General features: G+C 43.0%; 1 protein-coding gene across 2 annotated transcripts in view; it reads right to left on the bottom strand.

Moving 5' to 3' along the window:
- RAP1GDS1 (Rap1 GTPase-GDP dissociation stimulator 1) overlaps window positions 1–15,285 on the bottom strand; it is a 629,061-nt gene extending 613,776 nt beyond the window's left edge. Inside the window, exon 1 of one of the 2 annotated variants that reach the window (XM_085641163.1) lies at window positions 15,107–15,285. In XM_085641163.1, coding sequence (XP_085497289.1) covers window positions 15,107–15,110 — 4 coding nt within the window. In that variant the 5' untranslated portion in view covers window positions 15,111–15,285. The remainder of the gene's footprint in view (window positions 1–15,106) is intronic. The other variant, XM_085641161.1, reaches the window with a different exon arrangement.
- Between the last annotated feature and the right edge of the window lie 470 nt (window positions 15,286–15,755).

Raw genomic sequence — 15,755 nt, 5'->3', positions numbered from 1 at the left:
TAAAACACCTGCCCCCAACGTGGAGTGACAACGCTGGCATTCCCTTCTACATCATGTTAAAGAAATGTTGCAACACTAAATATGATTTTGCTCCAAGAAGATAAGGTCGACATGAACTGAATTTTTCCTCGACTCCCTGGAAAACATGGTTACCAGTTCATAACCACCTTCAGCTGCCAATCATCAGTAATGCCAAAATTCAATTACTGGCTATCAAAAGTGTTCAGCCCTACTATCCCACAACAAAATGTCAGCCCCTAAAAATACCAAGTCAGCTGAATTGTTCACTAAGTAGCTTCCATTATTCAAGGCTCATTCTGTAAATGAATAGAACATTGTCTTGTACTGTAAAATCAAATAAGCAATGGACAGACTGTTTCCTGCATGCTTTAGGCCAGCAGCAAGTCTTGCCTCATCAAGAAAGGCCTGTAAAATATAAACCATCTGACCAGTTAGGCCAAGATTCCCCGAACTTGTGAGAACCTCGAGGAAGTCTGGCAAGCCCAACTCTTGAGTTATCCCAAAAGTTTGGATGATTTACAGTTGGGTGGAACTAATTCTTCACCTAGAACTGAGACAATTCATCTCTATCTTCTCACCTAAGCAGTTTGGTAGCATCTGAATTTTTTTCCTCCTTTTAGGGACCAAGTCCTCTTTCTCTATGCCATTAGTAATCTGGGTATACATAAGAAACGGCATCCAATAATGTCTTAAATCAGTAAGGACTTCTGTAGCAAATCGAGGCCCAAAATGCCTGCAGTAGAACTATTGGACTGTGTCACATTTATGGATTACATGTACTCTTTCAGACCTGGTAACTCTCGGCCGGACCTTAAATCATATAAACAACCTCAGATGGTATGCTGAACATCTGCGACATGCTGTGGTTAGTTCTCACCTAAAAACCTCCTGAGCAATCTGTTGCTCATAGACTTAGTCACCAATATACTCGAAATGGACTTTGGGTCAGCCCTCCAACTAATGCTTTAAACGATTCTGCCTCTTCCAGACACTGGCTTGAGACATTGTGAATCATATCTTACATCAGCCCATAGGCAGCAAGCTATCTCACCAATTGCTACTGGCTGCTCTTCTCTGTTCTCTACTGCTCCAATGGAGTGCATGCAGGCCTGGAAATCGTTTTCCTTAGCAATGACTCCATCGCCTCCATGTTGCACCACGTGTCTCGAGCGGCAGCTATGCCCCTCAGGGGTCCTCCCTTAGCCCCCTTCTCTTTAATATTTATGTTACACCCCTTGTGTATCTGGCAGAGGATTTTGGGGCTAAGGTTATGGCCTATGCTGACTACACCCAGCTTCTTTTTACCTGGGAGAAGAATGGGGACTCTGTATCCTCGGTTCAACACGGTTTGTCCTCCATTTTCAAATAGTTAGCCGGTGCACAATTGAAGTGTAACTAGGAGAAGTCGGAGATCCTCTTATTTGGTAAATTCCCTCCTAATTTTAAGGAAACACTCTGGCCGCCGGAGTTCATCCTACCCACCTCTACAGGCAAGCCCACCAAGAACCTGGGGGTGTAGTTTGAGGAGAACCGGTCTTTTTCCACTCATATCAAGAAACTTGCGGGGACATGTTTTGGCCTTTTGAAAACCTTAAGGGAATTTCTTCTTCTTCTGCTCAGGGCGGCAAAAGAAACGGTCATCTGTTCCCTCATTCTGTCTCGATTGGACTACGCCAATGCCCTTCTGGCAGGAATTCGAGGCTATCTGTTAAAAAAGCTACAGGTGGTCCAAAATGCGGCTGCCAGACTACTTCTCAAGATTCCTTCCAGGAAAAGCGCGAGTAGTCACCTACGCTCTTTGCATTGGCTTCCGGTGGACGTGCGGATCAAATTCAAAGTTTTAGTCATGGCCCACCGCGCTCTTCATGGTCTAGGCCCTACCTACCTACAAAAACGGCTTTCTTTTTATAGCCCCTTGCGACAGTTGCGGTCCACGTTTCAGCATTTTGCTCAGGTCCCGCGATTCAAATGTAAGAGGCTGGGAGGCAGCTCTTTTGCCTGGAAGGCGGCGGTGGCTTGGAATGCCCTTCTTTTCCGCCTTACTCAGGATCCGCTGATTTTCAAGAGAACCTGAAAACACATTTTTTCGCATAATACCCGAGTATCTGCGTGCGATATAACTTTTAACATATTACTGGAGTATATTAGTTGCTAAACAGCATGCCGTTAGGATACATTCATTTTTGGTAGGCACGGGGAGATCACGTGATTTGCCTAGAATCATAGGATATTGAGTCGACACCAAGACTCAAACCTGGTTGCCCGGTTCCACAGTCGGCAGCTCTGGCCGTTACACCACATCCTCACCCTTGCCAGGTATCACTGCCAATTGCCTTTTTATCACTGCTTTTTCATGTGTTATTCTTGCTTGCCATCCCAACACTTTGGGCTCACTACACCCTGACTTGCAGTCCCTGGACGAGCGCCTGATACGATGAGGCCAAGTTCGGGATATTCCTACACTAGTGAGTCTTCTTGGTACCTTAGTTCAGCTCCGAATGGTGTTGGTGAAACTGGGCAGGCGAGCACAAGCCGCAGTACATAAACTTCATGAAACAATGCTGTGCCCCAAGGACCACGCACGTGGAATTTGCACTTCATAGTTATTCAACCCGGACGTGTGGGCCAAGCTCTTTGAGGCTGCGGGGGGCAAGTGACTTTGGGAAAGTAGTGAGGGTGGCGGGACGGGAGGAATGCAATAAACCAAAGCACTCTGGTTACTCTGCTTGCATCACCAGCATCCACATACATTGATAGTTTCATGCATGCAAATATGAAAGGGAGCATTTCGCACAGCAATAAGAAAGCACATGGCAGAGCCAAACATTTTGTCATAAATCAGACTGCATATCCCAATATATAGTAATTGTATAGCTATTCAATACCTAGCAACACAATACATAGGATAATGTGCTGCATATCTAAATGCTTATAAGGTTCCAAAGAAAAGACCTATTGGCTATGCCAATGCTCGTTATTTCTCTGCCTCACTCCCTCTATGGTGCACTTCAACCCATGCACCCCCATCCGCTCTTCCTGTTTCACACTATCTCCTAGCTACTGGCTTGTTTGTTGCTCTCCCAACCCTACCCTTACCATCAACTGCTCGTTTTGTCCCTGCTTTTTTCCTCTTTACCCCCTTCCTCCACTCACTGATATTGGCTTTGCAAAGTCAATAGCATCATGAAACTATCTTGGAATGGTATTTTTTTATTTTTCTTATCTAAAACTATAACAAAAACATTCAAAGATTAGATGACCGCCAGCGCGTGTACACACATGGGTACTCATGAGATGACTATCTTGGAATTATTGTTTTTGATATACTTATGATAAAAACAACCCAAGGTGGTCGCCTGTGGATGCACACCCACGGGCACCCATCTTTGAAGGGCTTTTATCATACATGGCAAAGCAAACAAACAGAGGCAAAGAATAGCTCTGCAGCCACTTATCAAATGAAAGACAATCTGGATTTGCCCATGCTTGTTTTTGTTTTGTAAGGGAAACCAACAAGGCAATTCAAAAGCTGGAAAACGTGCTGCGGGCAAAGAGCTAAGCAGCCTAATTGGGACAGCCCACCTTTGGCTGGTCAACGTGTTTTTTTGATAATAAGCTAAAGGACAAAACATAGGAGCGGATCAATGCCTGACCAACTGCCATATAACCAGCCGCGGGAGCAAAGGCAGCGGAACGGGAAGCTAGACAAAATAGGGTTGGCTGAATGCTGCAGTTTAATTTACAACGAAGCAAATGCCCTCTAGGTCTGAACTCTAGCTGCTGCAGCCACGACACACCGCATAATTTATTAGGTGATTTATCCCTGCAGATGGTACAGTCTACAGTTAATTAAGCAACCATCTCTGATGGATGAGGCACTGATTGTGGGACTGGTTGCAGGGATTTCGCAGTCCCGTCTTGCTAACGACAGATTCAACTCTATGCGGCCATGGCTAATATATAATATTATATATTAAATTTGCTCACCTAGAGTGTCGCTGGTGTTGAGGGTGCTCTACACAGGAGCAGCTTTTCACCTAAACTTGAGAACAACCCAGAGTTCTCTGCTTCTTTTTTGCATAATTTATGCATCACTCTATGCCTGAAAGGGTACTGTTTTGAGATATATATATAGTTTTTCCACGGCAAACAGTAGCTATGCAAGAGAGGTAAAAAAATGCTACGATGTTCGCACCAAAACATTTGCATATTGCTTTACACAGAGAAACATACGTTGACAACATTCCAGTACCTCGCCTGCTATATCAGAGACTGTACTTCCTCACTATTCACGTTTTTGTTCTTCCAGTATAAAGGAAGAAATTATCTCTTAAAACCGTAGTTTTTAATCGCACAATGCCCTCCTGCTCAAATTTGATAAGATATTTGCTACTATTCCTTCTGCGTCCCGAACACGATGTCCTAAACCAGTGTTTGTTAAAATGTTGACTTCAGTGGACATCCACTGACTCCCTACCGGAAGATGGCAAACGTCTATGATGTGACCGTCAAACCAATACACTGAAATACAGAAACACAGAAACAAATACACTAATTATTGAAAATTTGATTTCTTTCTTTAAAATCTTATGGGAAGGCAGGAGCTTTAAAAAATTAGGTTTTATTTTTAACGGACGACGTGATATGCCAGACTCTAGCTTGTCACTTTGTTTTACTCTTAAAGCTGGTCTCTTTCTCTAGGTGCATACAAGTGCTTTATTTAAGGCTATCACATCAATCATTCCTACGAGACTCGGTTTGCTGTACTTGGAGCTACTAAGAATCAATCCTCTAACTTTGAATTCCTTCACATTTACAAAGCGTTCTAAAATTAAAATTCTCAATTTTGCTTTTTCATGTATTCTTTATTAATCTGCTAATAGCCGCAAATTTAGGTTAAGACACACTGTCCTAAACAATGCTGTTCTTTGCAAACGAACTCAAATGATATTTTTTTTCTGCATAATCCTACCGTGAAATAATTCAAAACACTTTCATGCTCTCAAAATATTTCTACTACAAAAGCAAAGATAGACTTCAAAGTGTTGAGGGATGTTTTATGTCCCTGAACCACGTGACCCTTGCCACAATGCAAACTACTCAAACAATCAAGAGTGTGAGGGAACAGAAAAAGACCCTCCACTGTCTGCAATTCTTATTCACAACTCAATATTTTCACCGGCCTTTTGAGCATGTGTTACAAACTTCTTTGATCGAGACATACAAATTAAACCTTGCTTTCCAAGTAAACTTTTGTCAGGGTACAGACATCTCGAAAAAGTTGCTCTCCCAGCCCTAGAATTGGTACTCATTATTTGCACATATTATCAAAGAATGATGTGCAGAACTGCAATGGAATAAGCAATGCTTCCAGAAAGTGCAGGTATGAGGTAAGAGAGGCACACACAGATCACCTCTTGTTGCTGATCTCAGGGAGTCCACAAAAGTGGTTGGGCCGATTACGTGGTGCCTGAAGAAATATCGTTAAATTCCATATCTGAAGTGCAATAGAGACACTGAGTCTGGTGTTTTGAAGGATGCTGATCCAGACACCAACTCATTCTGTAGGTGTAGGCGAGTGTGGGTGAGTTTGGGGGTAGAAAAACAGGTCATGTTTTAGGTACTTGACACTGTGTAGTGTTGGGTATGTTACATAATCTGTGGGCCTCGGCTGCTCAACTACCAATTGGGAAGCCTCTGAATCTTTTCTAGAATGACAGTAAGAGTTATCAGAAAATTGGAATTTCGGGAGCTCCACTGAAAACAAAGAAGTAGCTAAGGGCTAATGATGGCTGGTATAAGCCTTCCGCCCCAACATCCCAATGCTCATCTTTCTGTTTCTCCCTTTTTAATTTAGAACATAATATCCTCATTGGGTGAAATGTCCTAATAGCCTTTTAGCCCTTCTGCCTTCAGCTATACCAGTTGTTAAAGGCCGTCTTCCTCGTAATAGGCCCTATCCTGCGTCTCAGGCCTATAACTTTGGTTCAGCACTTTAACAACTGGGATAGCCAGTCGTATCAGCCTATATTCACACGTGTCCCTTTGTTCCTCACTGAAGCTCTACAAGCACAAAATACATCACAATATGCGGTTCTGGACAATGATGGCAACAATGAGTCTCTTCTGTTATATCTACAGACTAGTTACACAGCATGGTGTACAGCACTGTAGGCTCACTGCATTGTAATACAGGAGAGTTCCCAAAAGGGTACTTGCATCAGGGAGATTAAGGAAGGTGGGCAATGTGCATTTTCATATTATCTGCAGTGGAATTAAATGCTGCCATGAATTTTTAGTAACATAAGATGGAAGAGCCAAACGAAATAAAAAATAAATAAAAAAGAATTAGAAACACGCTGTGGCTAGAACACGGATTGGCGTTAGTCCATTCAATCATATTCTACTTCCTTTTTCAGAGGTCAAGAAGAGGTGGAATCCTCTACAGCTTTTAAAATACATATAACATTCTAACCCTGATCTGCAAAACATTACTCTCCCCCTTCCCGGTCATGTAACTCCACATAGATGTCCTTCACCCAGCTACATTAGGGGCTTGTAGCTTGATAAAAGTTTGGGAGAAGGCCATTCCTATAACAAAAGTATTTCTTGGAGGTGAAGTAGGAGGAGATTAATGTGGTTTCAAGAAAACAAAATCTACTTTTTTGAAGGAAGACTGAACAAATTGATAGTACTGATATTTAATATTAAACGTACCACACCGAGCGCGAGTCCTAGGTAGGTGATAAGAAGGACTTTAAAGACACCAAGAACAACTTCAGTGCCCCAACTCAAATTGGCACTGTGTTATGATGAGCCTTTCAAAGTTCACTTCTAGCTACACACGTTCTTTTCCAACCTCTGATGGCTGCTGAGTTTTTTAAATATGTATAACAAGTTTGGTGGACTCAGTTCAGTTCTTGCATACAAATGTTCCTGCTAACAAAATGCATTCACAAAATCGGGAAATCAAGAAATATGAACTGGATAAGGAATATCTTGGTGGGTAAGTGGCAAATGATCTCACTAATTTGTATGAAAGTCACCTCATCGCCTGTCATTTGAAATCAACAAGGTGGAGAGGGAAGAGAGCTTCACTTTTCAATGCAACTGAAAATATGATTAAAAAGTGTACAATTTCTAAGGAGAGGTTCGTTCCCACCATCTGGTTCCTTAACTCGGCACACTAAAAACACTTTCTTTTTTATTTTAATGAAAGACAACTGTTATTGAGCCGATGGACATGGTTTAACACCCATAATACTAAAGGAAATCATAATGTATCACCTCTATTTTTTGGTTAAACAAGAAAACATTGAAGTTACTAGCTTTACTGATTTTTGATAAGCACAACAAATATTTGGTGTCAGATTAATTTTTCCCAGTCGTAGCGAAACCTGTTTTCTGAACAGACAGTGGGCAAGAAATCAAGTACACCAAACTGGATGCAGTCCTTATTATCTTGCTGTTTCACAAATACAGTTATGCAACCGACATTCCATCACATTATCTTTAGCTTGGGGGGGGGTGTGAACCTATGCATGTGCAGCTCCTCGGACATAGACCACGTCAAGGTTAAAGGATGCATCATTCGTTGCCACTGTACTGTAATACACCAAGTAGCAAAGAGCTGCCAATGTATACGTATCATCTTCCCTTTGCAATGTTGTGCACATGGGCCCAGTATACAGTACTTAACAGTCAGTTCGACAATGCATCCAAACATCAGACTCGGTTTTGTAACATTGCTTTACAGCAAGTCGTAATGACAGTACTATCCTATATCATATGTAGATGCCCTGCACGTAGATATCCAGCATGCAAATGATAACAAGAGCAGGAGTATGGTCTTTCTAGCCAAAACATATTTCGAGCTGCCACTGATCAGTATCGGACATATCCTTGCCTCAGTCCCTTTCCCATTTGCCTATCACGGTCAGCGAAGGTCTAGGACATTCTCCATGTAGAGCCTAATACATTGTAGAAACTCCAATTTGGCCTGTCATCAACCCCCCCTTACCTGCGTCTTCCCCCCCTTCCTTAGGACCACTAAGGCCTCAGACTGTAGGCCTGGCCAGGTACTCTTCCCATGCTATTCTAGCAGGTCTGGTCAATTTGGCAAGGAGTTAAAAACTGCCTGCTCTGGCAATCAAATCAGGTTCAATCTTTAGCTAAGTGCAGAAAAGATACCGTACTCCACCCCGGAGCCTTTAAGTGGCCATGATTCTTTCAAAGTTTGTCATACCCCATATTGTGGCCTCAGCACAGAATAGGGTCTGACCACTCTTTAGGAGGCCGGAAATATGTTGTATCAATTGCTATAAGACAAACAGAGATACAGCATTCCAAGAGCCCAGTGCACTAGAGATAAAATTAATTTAGCACTGCCTAAAATAAACAGAAGGAACTGAACAGGTTTGAGAAAAATCTACTTGCACAAATAATTTTCTTACCAAAACAAATCTTAGACATTAAACAAAAAAGACTGATTCTTTCTTCGGCTAATGGCTTTTGCCCAAAAGGTGACCGACTTCAGTTGGTGGCAATATAAAGGCCAACAAAGAGAAACATAAATAAGATTCAATCTCACTCAACATGACCATATGGCCTCGCCGATGGAGCTGTAGCTGCCCTTAAACGTTCTTTTGCTTTTCAACAGAAAAGATTTCAGGAGCACAAGTATCTTTGGTCTACCAGCAATGCTCGATTGCTGTTATCTATTGCATGTCAAGTCAATAGACTAAATCCCACACCTAACTTTAAGGGGAAAAAAATAAACATGTACAACTGTATGAAGGGTTAGTTTTAGATGCAGCTTAGATTCTTTTTTGTAAATCCAATAGGAGGCTACCCGGTTTTGTGCTGTCTTATTTTGAACAAAATGGAGCATTCTACTTCAGCTTGGGTGTGTTAAGGAAAATTGGCTCATTGTTGATCGATTTAACACCCTCATTAGGCTAAATTTTCATGGCAGTAAAGCAGTACTCCACTCAACACCTTCCAGTTTCTCACTTCAAGACAGAGACTGAAAGTGTAAAACACTGCCGAGTCTACCATGAGAAAAGCAAAAAGAAACAGAGTGTACCCTTATCCCTGGTTGCACCACGATCATAATGGACTAAATGATTCACTGCTCGGCACTAGTAATTGTTTTTTTTTTTTAATAAACTAAAAATACACCTCTTTTGCCATACAGGTTTTACAGGGAAAGTTCTCCAATGTATGGATCGGCAACTCTCAGAGAAGCACCGTCCAGGCAGAAGGATTAAGTCACCTCAACAGTCCAAGGATCTCTATCATGACCACAAGCCTACATACAACCTACGTGCTAACCTCTCCAGACTTTTCCGTAGAATAACAAGAACCTATTTCCGAAGCCCCTCACAAAGGGCAAACCACCATCAAGTGGCAAACAGGGGATAAACAACTCCAAGAGTCCACTCCTTCACAAGCACTTAAGAAAATGACAGAGGTACCACTGAAGGAAATCCATTTCTCACAGAGCAAATATATGGCGCACACTAAGGGCCTGATTAGGAGTTTGGCGGACGGGTTACTCCATCACAAACGTGATGGATATCCCATCCACCATATTACGAGTCCCATTATATTCCACTGGATATAATGGGACTTGTAATACGGTAGACAGGAAATCCGTCACGTTGGTGATGGAGTAACCAGTCCACCAAATTAGTAATCAGGCCCCAAGTGTTTTGCATGGGGGTTGGTAATTTTCTGTTTCCATCAATAAGCCTATGCTATATGGTTTCTTAGAGGACTGTGGTAAATGGTTCATGTAGAGAGTGTGCTTGATATAAGCTTTGTCTCAACATATATAATTATCTAAATACAAAGTCTGTGCTTTTAATATACATTATGGAAACCTTCAGGAACTCCAAGTCCATTCCCTGCCCATTTCTACAAAGAACCAGCAACTGGATTAGCACTGTGGAGAAGGTCCGAGACATTCACTACCTGCGAGATGGCTACTGTTTAATGTGGGCCCGAATGACAAAACTTGCAGGTGCTTAAGAGTAAAGTTACAGTGGTAAAAAAAAAAAACTGCCAGTATGATAGATTTAAAAAAAAAAAACATTTTATTAGTTTCGTAAAATAAGAACAAGACAGTGGCCTCATGGGGGCCCAAGTACACATCATAGAGTGGTAGCATAGTAACATATTTAGTACAATAGTACGCATAAATGCAAGTGGGTTTACCAAACCGCTAAATCCCAACCCCCCTCCTGCCAGTATAACAGATATTACACCATCGTAATTTTAGATGAAGGGTTAGAAAAGTGTGCTACAGGGAAGCGGTGGGCACATGAAAAGCAAAGAAAAATTAGAAATTCATACCCACAAAATCCCATTCTATAAAAAGCATGCAAACTTACTCCTGATAATCAGCAGGAGCGAGTGCCTTTCCAGAGTTTGAAAGAAAGCAACACCCTCATTTCACGAGCGAGCAGGACATGCAGCTTCAGCACAAGGAAAACATTTACAACCACTGGAAAAATAAGGCACAAATGAAAACTTCCATCTGATTTACTCACCTAGATTTTTCACCCAGCGCAAAAAAATATTCATAAGTACATTTTGTCTACTAGGCGTATTCCTGTTAATTGCTGATTATTGTAGATTTACAATGGTGCTGATGGGTTTCTTTGTGAATGCCTAAAAAAATCCACAATCTAACTCCAAACAAATGTTAACAAAGGGGAGGAGATATCAGGCTTAATACCAACATTTTAGAAGAGGACCTGCTGCATTTATCCTGGACTCTTGAGTTAAAAAGTCACAACCCACCAAATTATTATTTTTACGTCTGTAAAATTTGCAACCATCTTCAGGTTTAATGCAACAAACACCAAAGTGATAGAAGTCAAAGGAAAGCATTGAATATTCCAAGAGGCCATTTTGCAGCGAGGATAGGATATTGGTCATTTGATGCACTTGGTTTGACAATTTTAAAGTTACTGAATCTGCACTATTTCACAATGGCTTGGGTTTTTTTAATTTTAAACAAAATAATAATTTTAAAAAAGTACATGTATAATAAATGATATTTACCAAAGCTTTGTTACTGTTTAGACTAACTCAATGTTTTTTTTCCCATTTTCTTGTACAATACATTTTATTGGCATTAAAAAAAGCTGTACCTGGCTGATGAGCCCATAACTAGGGTGAAACCGTCCCTGGGTTGGTTGTGTTTCAGTTCAGGCAGGACCTGGCTTGGCAGTTCGGGTTGGACTGTTCCCATTAGAGCAGAGTAAAGACTGATTTGCATAATAGCTGGGTCCAAACTGAGATGGCATGGTGTGCAAAATAATGATGGACTGGGATGCAGCACAAAGTAATCACCAGTGGCTGAGATTAAAATCAAGCATTCCATCCATCACTTTTTGTATACTTTAATTTGTCGCCCTAAGTGACACAAGGTGCACAGGACCCCCGTCTGGTCATAACCATTCCACTTAGGGACATGGCCTGGCAGTTCGGGCTGGACTATTCCCATGAGGAGCAGGGTCAAGACTGATTTGCATATGGCTGGGTCCAAAGTGAAGTGGTATGGTGGGCAAAAAACTATGGGATTGGGATGCGGTCCGAGCGATTGCTAGTGGCTGAGATTACTTCTAGCATTCCATCCATCACCTTGTTGTTTTTGCAATTCATAAAAGGCAGGGAAGAAAGTCAGTACAGGATTACTCCCATGTCTGGAGAGACATTTTCAACTTTCACAGGACTCTAAAAGAAGATCATCCCAGGAATACTCACATGTATTATTAGTTACAGAAGCAGAACTTCCACTCTGGGTCAAATTCCGCACACAGAAAATGGATGCATACACATTTACTTAATGTTTGGTTTATCCATAGGGAAAACATTTTACCTCGTCCCTTAACCCTACCTTGGAAACACACTTGTTCCCCCCAATGAACAAATTACATTTAGAAAAGTGTTCCGAGGATAGACATCTGCAATGGGTTTGAGTGTAAGTGGGAGTTCACTGACTTTTGCAGTAGATCGCTAAGCTTAAATTTTTTTACGTGGAAATTCCACCATTGTCAATATTGCAAATCACATTTGAAAAGAATAAAATGCCATCGATCATTATTCTTTGACTCTCATTGGAAATTTTCCCTAGGAAACTTATTTAAGTGCACACCCAAGCTGAACTTAAATGTATAAATTGCTTTACAAATTGGATACTACATTTCACAATCAATGTTAACATAACTTGCAAAGATACTGCGAAACAGTCTGACACACATTAAGGAATGGGCAGCTGCCAACTGATAATGTCTTAATAACAACAATGAAACTCCATTACTGACAATAGATTCACAGGAGAAAATCAGGAACTGATTTGCAGTCACTAGAGAGTGTGCATTGTAACTCCCATGTGTCCGAATACTCCAAAGCTTTCTGTGAGCTTTATAACAGTATTTCAAAGTAGCTGGACTGCGTCCAAGTCACTCCACAGATTCCTAAGAATTATTGTTTCAATAATAATCGTGGGAGAAGGCCCAAAGTTTAGGAACAGTTCTTAGTGGTGCAGGCAGTGTTTATCAAGTGGAGTAGGTACTTGAACTTGTTCACTATCTACACATTGTTCAAATCTGCTCCCAAAACATTGTTGATGTCGGCCGTAAACAAGATCAGAGCCAACGTTGAGTTTTGATCTTTGCACAGGTGCTGTTTTCAGGAATGTCGGTTAATAGGGTGCAGTTTCTGATTATTGTTGGATTGGTGTTGTTGGCGACAACCCTATATTAGCACATCAGGTACTGAGCGATGTACATAAGTAAATGTTCACACCCAGACCACAATCTGAGGCAGATTAACCAGAAGAGCAACGAAAATATACACGCAAAAGTCCGCAGAATCCAGAGCCATGATTTCATGGTGGCTGCCCAAGACCTGTCAAAACTAAAGTCACTCTCAAACCACACATTACATACCAGCGCCTGGAAAGCAACAGAAAATCACCTCTACAAATCAGCCTTCAACTTGACAACCCCTCAACCCGACTTCAAATCTCAGTGTACAGACTGCACTCTCTCACCACTATCTAATACAATGTAATTGCCCATAACCCACAGATTTCATTCTACAGATACCTGTGCTGTGCAGTGCATGACGTAGCGCCATAAAAAGCTACACTGAACAAAAAAGCTGTCTTTGTTTTGAAGTACTAATGCACAAATCGCCAAAAGACGAATTGCTTTCATATTATCCTCAGTCACGACTCTAGGCTGAGACTATGTCCTCTACGGATTGTTCCATGTCTGATGCTTCCGTACTATCAGGGCAGATTGGAGAGAAAACCCTTAGCTGTTGTACTTTGCCCTCCAGCTAATATAATTCAACAAATGGGGGCGGGGAGGGCCTTTCCTATCACATAGGGGGAGAAGAAACCCTCAGCAAAGGATGAGAGGTGCTGTGTATTATAGGGGGGGGGCTGAGACAGCCCGTGAGGGCAGAGCAGGGACCTCACTGTTCAACACAGCAAAGGAAGCGATGTGGAAGCGATACAAGAGGAAATGAATGTTGTGTGTGTTTTCACATATGCGTAAGAGTTCAAACAGGTGGCCCTTATGCTATAGAAGCCATTGAGGTGCTGACCCCATCTTAAATGCCCCTGTGTACCACTAAAGCAGAAACTGCGTAAAGGTCCTTACTGACATCAAACTAAATGAGACTCATAAATGCAACCCCTACATTAAGGGATTTTAGAATGTAAATTAAGAGCATAAGATAATTAGCGCCTTCCCTTACATTAAAAGAATTCAAAAGGCAGTATTCCAAATCGTTAGGGGCTGTAAATGTGGAGGAATGTTATGAATGCTGATTACAGTGGGGTTTAATGAAGAGGCGTTCCAAGTTTCCATATCAAACTCAATGAAAATATGACAAAAGTGTGTGCGCCGTTGTTACAAAAACCGCGTTCAGCGGGCCTGTGTAAGGAACGGCTTCGTGTTATGTCACCCTGATTCACCCACCAAGCAGCAACAACATGTACATGCGACTAACACAGCATGAAAAGGCAGCAGCGAATCCTGACACGACCCGATTTGCTGCTGGTTCTCCCTAGGGGTAAAGGATGTAGGAGCATCGCATGCTCAGTACGGGTACGTCTCTTGGGATGCGCGTTGGGTAGGAGGAGGGTGAAAGGACCGGAGGAGGAAGTTTCAGGTCATCACTAACTGACAAGACGACGAAAGAGAAAAAAAATCCAAGCAAGGAATGGGAGGGGGCTGCTCCACCCTAGGAGGGCCTTAGACAGCAGCTGAGGGAATGAAGACAGGATGGGCAGGCAGGCAGACATTAACAGCAACATGTACTTATTTACAGTACGTTTGCTACTGGATGAAGGGAGACACATTAAAGGAAAGACTTGCAGTGTACCAGAGATAATCCAAAGAGAGGTACGGTTCAGAGCAAAGGTGGTGAGCATTTTGGTGGCACTGTAGAGAGGAGTGGCGCACAGCGAACGTGTGCATTAAACAGTGAGTGGTAATTTGTAGGGAGGGACAGGGTAAGGGGGAGTGCGTACAGTACACAGTGAGGAGAAACAATACACTGGGAGAGACACGGAACAGCGAAAATGCACTGCTTAGTTAGGGTGGGGACATGCAGATTGAGTGGGTACGGGGAAGTGGAAAGGAGACGAGTGCATAGGCTGGGGCGGTGAGTAGCAAAGGAGGTCAGTGGAGAGGGAAAGATAAAGGTCTGAAAGGAAGGGCAGTGGAAGTGAAAAGGGATACTGCACTGAGGAAGTGGATGTGAAACGTACAGCAGAGGGAAGTGGATGTGCGGTGCATAAGGAAGTGAATGTGCAAAGCATGAGGATGTGCATATGCGGTCCACTCACATACACTATCAACAGCACTTATGGGACGCAGCAAAACACCCACCCCACCTTAGCAATATTTACAACGCTGAGCTCCAACCGACCTTAATACCAAAGCCTGCACAACTTATGATGGATGGACAAGGGGACGACTGGACGCAGAAATGATACTGTAAAAGGACTGTCAGCCTCCCCTCCCTCGGTTCCCCGTGCCACTGGCTGTGTACTCACCCATGGTGTCCCCCCGGGTGGAGGGCGGCGGTTCCCGGTGTACAGAGAGGGCAGCAGAGAATGGCAGCGGCCAGGAAGGAGGAGGAGGCGGTGTGATTACACCAGGCTCTGCTGCTGCCTCTGCTGCGGGGGCGCGCGCGCAGCCGTGAACGGCGGCTGCCTGCGAGCACTGGTACGCGCTCCCATCAGCTGAGGGCGAGAAGCTCTAGTGACAGGGCGAGGAGAGCGCGCACGTAAGGACGCGTGAGAGGCAGGGACGGTCACGCAACTGGGGCAAGCAAGCCTGGTGTGTTTGGTTTAGAGTGAGCCCCTCCTAAGGCGCTTGGTGACTTGTTGGGGGCCTGTTGACGACTATGCACCTGCTCTTCCTTGTGCAGGACAGTCTGCTCACCCTCATTTGGCGACCGTCACCATGTTTTCCAAAAATCTACGCTCTAGCCAAAAGCAGTGAACCTTATTGGCCTTGCATTAGGTCACAACCTTTTCAGACCGGTATCGCCCTAACAAAAGGCAATCGCCTTACCCTAAATTAAGAGCCACTGTTTGACGGGTATGCTTGTATGAAAGCAGGAACGGCTGAATTGGTACGGGGGCTTAGTTATGCCTGTGTCTCGACCGATGCCACGTGCATTATTACTATGCCTGCTAC

Source organism: Triturus cristatus, chromosome 2_2 (genome assembly GCF_964204655.1).
Source record: "Triturus cristatus chromosome 2_2, aTriCri1.1, whole genome shotgun sequence".
In the NCBI taxonomy this organism is placed as follows: Eukaryota; Metazoa; Chordata; class Amphibia; order Caudata; family Salamandridae; genus Triturus; species Triturus cristatus.
The sequence above is the reverse complement of the archived record's forward strand: the minus strand, read 5'-3'. Positions and strand labels throughout refer to the sequence as shown.